Below are 9,437 nucleotides of genomic sequence, written 5' to 3'. Positions count from 1 at the left end.
CACCCCCGCGGGCCCTGCCGAAGGGAGCGGGGCCTGGCTCCAGGCCGGAGAGGCAGGGGAGGACTGTGCAGGGTCTCCTCTGGTCGCCCCGGGCTCTCCTGTTCCCATGTTGGCTGAAGAAGCCGTGGTGTTATTCTGTGATTCAAGTTCAATAGCTTAATAAGAGGAAAGCACTCGGCAGCCCCCAGGCATCCTTGTGGTTGGAGTAGGAGACCAGATCCCTCAGGCTGTGTTACTGCTGTGGTCTTCAGATGGACCCAGCAGTTGTCAGAGTGTTCATGTTGCAGTTAACCTCCTAGGTCAGCCCTTGTCTGGTCCTTAGCAGTAGATGAGGTTTCAAGGATAAGCACAGAATCACCTGCAATTATCTTCCCTATTTTTCTAGTATTTAGAGCAGAAGTAAACCACTAGTTTATTCTCTGATGTTACAGCCAGAAGTTGCCAGTACTGCATGATAGCTAGGTCTCTTTTTCTTCTTACTGTCTCTAATGTGTAACCACAGGTTTTATTATTCATTTTACTCTGATAAAACACCTGCAGCATTATTTAATCAGATACTATCCATGTATCTGATCAAAATGTCAGCAGCATAAGGTGAGCTCAACAGTCTTTGAGTGTCTAAATTAATCTAAAATTCCTGAGGTGTTTTAGAAGATCACTTTGCTATACTTAATGCCCTTTAAATACTCTAGCTTTACATTGCCAGTGATGAAAGTGGAAGGTTAAAGCCTTTATAGGGAAAGACTTAAACTTTTTCCTCCCCCCAGTTTTTACAGCATAGTGTTCCATTTGAAAACATAATGTTGGAATTGTGAATGGAAATATATTTATAAAGGGCTGATGTTTTGTTCCATTGTCATAACTGGCTTTTCCACCTGTTTTTTAGATGGAGTAGGAAGATTAATCTTCTGTCAGTTATATTAGAAGCAAATGCGCTTCGCTTTAGTAGTTCAGGAACACCAGGAAAATGTGCAGAGCATCCTTCTTTAGACTGTGCTGAAGACACTTTTTACAGTGTGAAAAAAATTCTGCGTTTCACAGAAGCAGATTAGGTTGACCTCGTTCCATTGGTAGGGATGTGATGTTTCCAGAAACGCTACTTTTATTTTAAGGCGTAACTTCACCTTTCCTTTTTCCAGCATATTTTTATGTCAGTTTTATGTTGAATAACTTGGTATTCTCCATTTTTTCCCTCTCCAGCCTCTCCGACTTGATATAAAACGGAAACTGACAGCCCGATCTGACCGGGTGAAGAGCGTAGACCTACATCCTACGGAGCCATGGATGTTGGCCAGCCTTTACAATGGCAGTGTCTGTGTTTGGAACCATGAAACACAGGTGATGGTTTTGGTATCCCTTTATTATGAAATCTTCATAACTGACAGATGTATAAATTCTGGTTTTCAATACTAGATACACAAGAATAGTCTTTAATTACTGCCACTAATTGTACTGTTCCTTGTCTTATTACAAAAGTCACTATAATATTAGACATGCAGTATCTTTAGCTGTGACTTCAGTGGTGTTTCATTATTGTAAGTATAATGAATAAATGCTATAAATCTATTTTGTAAGAATTATCATCTGTGTGATTTCCTTGCAAACTAAGCCTTTCCTTCTGAAAGGTTAGTTGCCTCTGTCTTGTACCTGTCATCTATGTTTGTGAAGGTTGTAGGAACTATTAGACTTTTACCTGTCTGTGAAGTATAGTTGAAATTGGGCAGCAGCTCCAGAAATGTTCAGGGTTAGGTTAAGAATGGAGGGAGAACATAAATGTGATGTTAAAAGAGCAGAATAGGCAAGTGTCTCCTGTCTTGGACAGATATGTTCTTTTAAAAAGTGTTCATATATGTGTTGTCGGGTTTTTGAAGAGTTGCCAAAGGCAGCATACTGGACACTTCAGAAAAGATAAAGAGCTTATTTCTGAGCTGGTATTTTCTCTAGTGCTACAAACTTACTATTTTTATTTTTAGACTCTGGTGAAGACTTTTGAAGTGTGTGACCTGCCAGTGAGAGCTGCCAAGTTCGTGGCAAGAAAGAACTGGGTTGTTACAGGAGCTGTAAGTTATCTTCATCTCATGACTTCCATATGCTGTAGTACTTTCTCCTTATTTATTTTCATGCCATTCCTTTGTACATTACAAAATAATATTATTTTATATAAATTTGTAAAAGAGAAAGGAGTACGTAATTACATTTTCCCATAAATTTCCTCCTTTAAGTAATCTTAGCAACTTCTCATTTCAAAGGATAGCAACCTCATATGCATGGAAACTGGATTAGTAACTGATGAAAGTTACTCACCATTTTTGCTCAGAAAAAATGAAAGGAAAGACATTTCCTTAAGCATTTTCTTGTTAGAGCCTCTTCAGTTGTGGAATGTTTTGGGTTTTTTGTTTTAGCTATCATGCATTGAATATAAGGTGTATTATACAGAGTCCTATTTTAATGGTGTGGTTTCTTCCCTTTTATAGGATGACATGCAAATTAGAGTTTTTAATTATAACACCTTGGAAAGAGTTCACATGTTTGAAGCACATTCAGATTACATTCGTTGTATTGCTGTGCATCCAACACAGCCTTTCATACTGACAAGCAGTGGTAAGAGTTCTTTGGTATATTTTTATATTTATTAACCAGCCATATTTAGGCTTCTGTTTTCTGTCTAGTGAGAGATGACATATTATGCTTTTTCGGCTGAAACAGGAACACTTGAGTAAGTAGCCAACCTGACAGTTGTCATTTCATGTTAATTCCTTGCCAGATGCCTTCATTTTTTTAAATGGAATGTCAGCTGTACTTAACAATTAAAATATAATAGCTTTTGTTTGTGTCAGAGAATATCAAAGAACCTTGTTGCTTAGTGTCTGCCAGAATAAAGGTTATATATGTGCTAATTAGCTGATTTTTTAGTTTACTGTGATAAAGTTGTTTTAAAAAAAATTACATAATGTTTTGGAGTATTTTTTCAGCTGACATTCTGACAACAGGTAACTGTCAGCTTTTTTTTTTCCCCCCAAATACTACTGAGTTCTCTGCTATTTGAGGTGATCTACATTACTCAGGATTAGAAGGTCACAGTATGCTGACAGATCTTGCCCAAGAATATTTTTATTGTCCCAGTCAGTACTTCTCATTCCTGGAAACCTTGCAAATGCAGTCAGAGCTCTGCAAGAATGCAGAGAACCTTCTGAGACACAAGCACCATGTTTCTGTGTTTTGCTGTTGGATATCATACACTTAAAGTAAAGGTTCTGGGAAGCCAACTTGGTTGTCTTGCTTCCCCTTCCTTAGTGCTCGTCAGAGGAGTTGCTGTAGAAGAAAGCATGGGTCTAATTCCTTATAACTGCAAAGTGTTTTAAGATTAGTAATTTGGTAACCTAATTCTTAATCTTCCTTTTTTAAGACAGATGTATTTCCTACTTAGCTTCATCACCATTTTACAGGACAATCTTTTTGAGAAAGTTGTAGTCCCTGTGGTTCTCTAAAGAAGGACCAAAAACCTTACAGGTGAAAAATGTAATGGATATTAGCAGCACCTCCTTTCAAGGGGGAAAAGATGAGTGAGCTTTTAACTTGGAGTTAGGTTTCAGAAGGTAGATATCAGAATATATTAAACCAACTGAAGTTTGTTATGTCTTTTTTTTGTTGTTGTTTTTTTTTCAGATGACATGCTCATTAAACTCTGGGACTGGGATAAAAAGTGGTCTTGTTCTCAGGTGTTTGAAGGACACACCCATTATGTCATGCAGATTGTCATAAACCCAAAAGACAATAACCAGTTTGCCAGTGCCTCTCTGGATAGGACAATCAAGGTAGAGAAACTGTATTTAAGGGTTTTTTTTTAATTCATTAGATAATTATCAGACAGAAACCAGTAATCCTATATGGACAATGGATCAGAATTCTTAAAAACAAATGCAATAATATTTCTTGAAAAAAGACCTGAGTGTTGGTTGATTTACTGTGCACCTACAAAGTAATTCAGTAAATTTACAAGATTACCTGTCACCTCCAATCACTGAACTGAGGTTGTCTAAAGTAAAAAAGTGCTGCATTTCCATTTGAATTATGCAGATATATTGGGGAGGGGTAATGGTTATTCTGTCCATTAGTCATTTGGGAGAACTGAAAGAAAAAATATATATGTGGGGTAAAGCCTTTAACTGTGTTAATTTAAAACATAGTAAAGGCACTTCTCCCATTATTTCTGTCCTTGGCTGGCATCTGTTGAATTGTTTTGGAAGATGTCTTCAGTTGTCAGTCAGTGTAGAGCCTGATTAATCTCATTTGCTGTGAAACTAGTACTAAATATCTAGGACTACAGATTTACAGCCATCTGAGCAGTGAGACTTCCTCACATTCCCAATGAATTATCAGTATGTTGGCTGTAAGAAGCCAGTTTTCATTTCATACGTCCTCAGATATTGAGATTAGGGTGTTGATTTGACGTGATAATCATGGGAAAATAGCACTATATCTACAACTTGACTTGATTCATTTTGAGTCCTCATTTAGCGTGAGATTTGTCATTAAAGTAACTGGAAAAGATGAAATTCAGGATACAATTGAAGGCAACCAGTGTATGCACAAATAGTTGATTGCTTTTTCTAGGTCACTTATTTAATTTCAGAAACAGTGTCTTACATGGCTTTATGTCCTTAAAAAAAAGTTGAAAGGAAACCATTTCATTGTTTAGATGTGTGAGCACAGTGTGTGCAGCTCAGCATGTTATTGGATTGGTAGCCCAATAAGCAGTTTTTTTGGGTGCTTCACCTAGGAAAACAACCATGTCGTTGGAATTCCCTATTCTGTATCTTTGGAACTGTAAAGTACATCTGAATGCCTGCTCGTTTGGCAAGGTTGATCTGCATGCAAAAGATTGGTAACTACCTGTGGTTGGGTTTTTTGTTGTTTTTTCCTGGGAAGGTGTGGCAGCTTGGTTCTTCTTCACCCAACTTCACTTTAGAAGGCCATGAGAAAGGAGTGAACTGCATTGACTATTACAGTGGAGGAGACAAGCCATACCTCATTTCAGGTGCAGATGACCGGTTGGTTAAGATCTGGGACTATCAGGTATGTATTTGACGCTTAAACTTCTCTGCAGGCTGCCATGGCAAAGCCATTAGTGAAGGAACAGAAAAAGAGAGAAAGGACTTGAATATACCAGCAGATTTTTCTCATCCTTCCTTGGAAATAAGGAAGTGGGGGAGAAAAAGATGTTTTTCATTTAAAATAAATTGTTAACCCTTGAGAAAACCTGCTGTGAGTTTAAATAACTTCAGAGTTTATTTATAGAATGAACTTTCACATGAGGTTTCTATTACTAGCATTAGGGTTTTTTCGTTTGACATAGTAGTTCCTGCCTTTGGACTTGTTTTTTTCTGGATTAAGGTGCTCCTCTTCTGTGTTGACATGTAAATATTATTCATGTATCAGCTCTTTCCATCCTTTCACTTCTCATTTTTTTTCCTTTTTTTTGTTTATTCCTTTCCCTCTCTCTCTTTCCATCCTCTGCACATTTACACAGGCACCGGTGTGCATGCACACAGATGTGTATGCTTCTGCTTGACAGTTTGCAGGGGTCATGAGGTGACTTGTTTGAATGCTCTACAGGAAGGAAAGATTGAATCCAGGGATTAAATTCTGTTGCTGGAACCTACAGCTCATAAATTCTTCCTGGGTACCAGTGTATGAATGGCCAGAAGGGCAAGACAAAAGGTGTTAGGTAATACTTTCTGGCTGTTAAAAGCGTGTTGTCCAAGTTCTGCAGTTAAAGCCAGCACTGTTCATTGAAGTATGCACTGCAGTGAGGACTGTTCCATAGCAGTGCTTGACATTTTGTCACCAGGTACAGCTGCATACATCAGTTCTGTAGTTGAATCTTGGTGGTCTTGAGCAAAGTAGACTTTTCTTTCACAACTCTGTGAATGAGTGCTGTTAATAAAGATAGTGTTAGATCAGTCTTCATCCTTAATTAGATTTAGATAGATGTTTTGCTCTGAATTTTTTAAATTTTTTTTGCAGTGAATTCAGCTTTCTATTTTGATGGAATCTGTTGTGCTATATAGCTCTGAGAAAGCATATCTTCTAGCAGAAATCTGTCTGTCAACAGAGGAAAATAACCAAGTCATGGGAAATTGGTATTTTTTTCTGGGGAGGAGAAATTCACTGCATACAATTGTTACTTTTAATGTGTCTAGTGCTGTTGTTTGAGCATCTTGGATATATATGTTACTGGAAGAAACCCAGAGAATTAAGTTTTCAGATGAATTTTGGGTTTGGGGGGAATTTTTTTAAGAAATGAGGGTAATAATGTAGCAACATGTTTAATAGCTTTACCTGTACTTCTGACTCTTTTTTGCAGAATAAAACATGTGTACAAACACTGGAAGGACATGCTCAAAACGTGTCATGTGTCAGCTTCCATCCTGAACTGCCTATCATTATCACAGGCTCAGAAGATGGTAATTCTGTATTTTCTGATATATATGTAAAGGACAGGGGAAGAACTTACAGGAGAACTCTTCTTGCAGTATGGCTAGACACCTGCTCTCACAGGAGAGAGAGAGAAAAGAGGAGAGAAGAGATAAAAGGTGTGTACTCATTTCTTTTTCCTCTAGGAACTGTGCGCATTTGGCATTCCAGCACTTACCGCCTGGAAAGTACCCTCAACTATGGTATGGAGAGAGTGTGGTGTGTGGCCAGTTTAAGAGGATCCAATAACGTGGCTCTGGGATATGATGAAGGCAGCATTATTGTTAAGGTAAAATTCATGGTTTGAAATGAGAAATGGTGATTCATTGCTGTCCTGTGTACAGAGCAACTGATTTGTGATTCTGCGATGATATGTAAAATGCTGAAAACTTGGCATTTTAAATGGTATTTTTAGATAGAGACAGAGTATTTCACTAGATCGGTTTAACTGAGAAGACAGCCAATGTTGTATTTTCTGCATCTTCAAAATTCTTATGCTACACTTCCTAGCTTGGTCGTGAAGAACCTGCCATGTCCATGGATGCAAATGGAAAAATTATTTGGGCTAAACATTCCGAAGTCCAACAGGCTAACTTGAAAGCTATGGGAGATGCTGAAATCAAAGATGGAGAAAGATTGCCCCTGGCTGTAAAGGATATGGGGAGCTGTGAAATCTATCCTCAGACAATTCAGCACAACCCTAATGGACGGTAACAAAATACTTAAACACTTCTGATTTCTCCTTTTTTTTATGTTGAAAAACTTTTTGAATGAAAAAGTTGTATGTGTGCTGATGTCTTGAGGGCCTGTGGAGAACAGCAAGTGTACTGGAACCAGAGCAATAGATGGGCTTCACCTGTAAGAGCTGCTCAAAAAGGCAAGTTGGACAGTCTAGGTAGGGGAAGAAGTGTGCCAACAAAATGTATAACGTAATAGCAGCAAACCACATGCCTTTGTCACTTCTCTTGGATTGTTTTTTTGTTAATAGATGAACTAAATTAAAAGAAAAGATAAAGGGATGCTTGGTAGAGAACAGAAGGAAGAGGGGTTAGCAAGTAGCTACATGATGCAGGGGAAAATCCAGTTCTGTGACATGTTTTGAATATACAAAGCCCTTTTATTCTCTCTGCATTTGCAGTGATTTTGTGGGCTTTGGGGCCTTTAACTTTACAGCTGACTTGTGTACTCAGTTGTGCCTAGTGACTTGAGCAAAGTTGTCTGACAAAAGCTTCTCTCTTCTGCTCTAGGTTTGTAGTAGTGTGTGGTGATGGTGAATACATCATCTACACAGCTATGGCTTTGAGAAACAAGAGCTTTGGTTCTGCACAGGAGTTTGTATGGGCACATGATTCTTCAGAGTAAGTTGCAGATTTTTTCCCTTTGTATTAACTTGAATTTGCTGCTGCTCATTTTCAGGCTGTACAAATGGTAGAATCATAGAATATGCTGAGTTGGAAAGGACCCATCAGGACCATCAAGTCAGACTCCTGTCCCTGTGTAGGGCACCCCAAGAATCACACCATGTGCCTGAGAGCATCATCCAAACACTTCTTGAACTCAGGCAGGCTTGGTGCTATGGCCACTTCCCTGAGGAGCTTGTTCCAGTGCTCAACCGCAGTCTGGGTGAAAAACCTTTTCCTGATAAAACCTGTGTGGGGAGTGAACTTTCAATAACTGTCCTGCTTTAAAATTTTCCATTTGCAGCACTCTGCCAATTTTTTAAGATAAATCAAATGCAATTGTTTTGTAACAGCTTATGATTTTAGTAATTTGACACTTTGAAAGTCAAACATTTTGTAATTTTTTTGCAATGCAAACTCTTTTAGATATGCCATCAGGGAGAGCAACAGCGTTGTAAAGATATTTAAAAATTTCAAAGAGAAGAAGTCATTCAAACCTGATTTTGGAGCAGAAGGTAAGTATTTCCTTTTAAAATAGATATATCAGGGCATTTTTTGTACAACGTGGATTTCTTCCACCTATACGTTCTTACAGGTATCTATGGTGGCTTCCTGTTGGGCGTCAGATCTGTTAATGGTTTGGCATTCTATGACTGGGAAAACACCGAACTGATTCGCAGAATTGAAATTCAGCCCAAACATGTAAGTTTCTAGATGGGACTGAAGATCTTTACATGTCTGTGTTGCTTTATTATGTTGGATTTTTGCTCATCTGCTGATTCTCTTGAATGAAGCCAAGCTGCCAATCATAAAGTAATAACTTCTTAAGTTTATCTCAGTCTTGTAGCACAAGAGGGAAAAATCCCTGTGTGTGTTGGCTTCTCAGGTGCTAAAGTTTCTGTTATTGTTAGTGTGTTTTAACCTTAATTTATACATCCTCCTTTCTGAACCTGGGATCTCTAAAACACTGAAAAGTGCCGTTGTTGATTCTTATGATACAGATTTTCTGGTCTGACTCGGGTGAGCTTGTCTGCATTGCTACAGAAGAGTCGTTCTTCATTCTGAAATACCTATCAGAAAAAGTTGCAGCAGCACAAGAAACACATGAAGGGGTCACTGAAGATGGAATTGAAGATGCTTTTGAGGTACGTTCTATTTTTAAAAATGGAACAGGATTTAGAGATCACTGAAGCAAGTCCTCACAGAGCATAGCAAATTTAGTCCTTAACATAGTCCTATTAAATTGTAGTTTCCAGAACACTGGAGTACAGTGTACACAGTATGCATCTGCCTGAGGAGCACTCAATAATTTTATTTGCTTCCCTGGGGAGTCTATCCCTCTTGGAATCCCAGTAGAACAGATCTTGATGCCTAGCTTCTCTTCAGATATCTGTTTACTATTCTTACAGAGGTTATTTTTAAAACACACTTGGATGTGTTATATTGTCTGTTACCTTGCTTAAACTTCTGCAGTTTTCAAGCTTTGAAATGTTACTGAAATTTGAGATCAAGTTAAAAACCCTCATGCTGTGAAATGTCAGAAACACAGCTTTCCTGCTG

The 9,437-nt window shown here is 38.3% G+C and overlaps 1 protein-coding gene across 1 annotated transcript in view; it reads left to right on the top strand.

Annotated features, from left to right (window-relative positions):
* The window catches only part of COPB2 (coatomer protein complex, subunit beta 2 (beta prime)), a 15,650-nt gene that overhangs the window by 861 nt on the left and 5,352 nt on the right, over positions 1 to 9,437 (top strand). Inside the window, exons 2-13 of the mRNA XM_010005101.1 lie at positions 1,201 to 1,338; positions 1,974 to 2,060; positions 2,475 to 2,601; positions 3,667 to 3,815; positions 4,930 to 5,076; positions 6,368 to 6,467; positions 6,624 to 6,766; positions 6,988 to 7,187; positions 7,725 to 7,835; positions 8,304 to 8,392; positions 8,473 to 8,579; positions 8,879 to 9,022. Coding sequence (XP_010003403.1) covers positions 1,201 to 1,338; positions 1,974 to 2,060; positions 2,475 to 2,601; positions 3,667 to 3,815; positions 4,930 to 5,076; positions 6,368 to 6,467; positions 6,624 to 6,766; positions 6,988 to 7,187; positions 7,725 to 7,835; positions 8,304 to 8,392; positions 8,473 to 8,579; positions 8,879 to 9,022 — 1,542 coding nt within the window. The remainder of the gene's footprint in view (positions 1 to 1,200; positions 1,339 to 1,973; positions 2,061 to 2,474; positions 2,602 to 3,666; positions 3,816 to 4,929; positions 5,077 to 6,367; positions 6,468 to 6,623; positions 6,767 to 6,987; positions 7,188 to 7,724; positions 7,836 to 8,303; positions 8,393 to 8,472; positions 8,580 to 8,878; positions 9,023 to 9,437) is intronic.

This window comes from Chaetura pelagica, unplaced genomic scaffold, assembly GCF_000747805.2.
Source record: "Chaetura pelagica isolate M959 unplaced genomic scaffold, ChaPel_1.0 scaffold219, whole genome shotgun sequence".
NCBI classification, from domain to species: Eukaryota; Metazoa; Chordata; class Aves; order Apodiformes; family Apodidae; genus Chaetura; species Chaetura pelagica.
The sequence above is the reverse complement of the archived record's forward strand: the minus strand, read 5'-3'. Positions and strand labels throughout refer to the sequence as shown.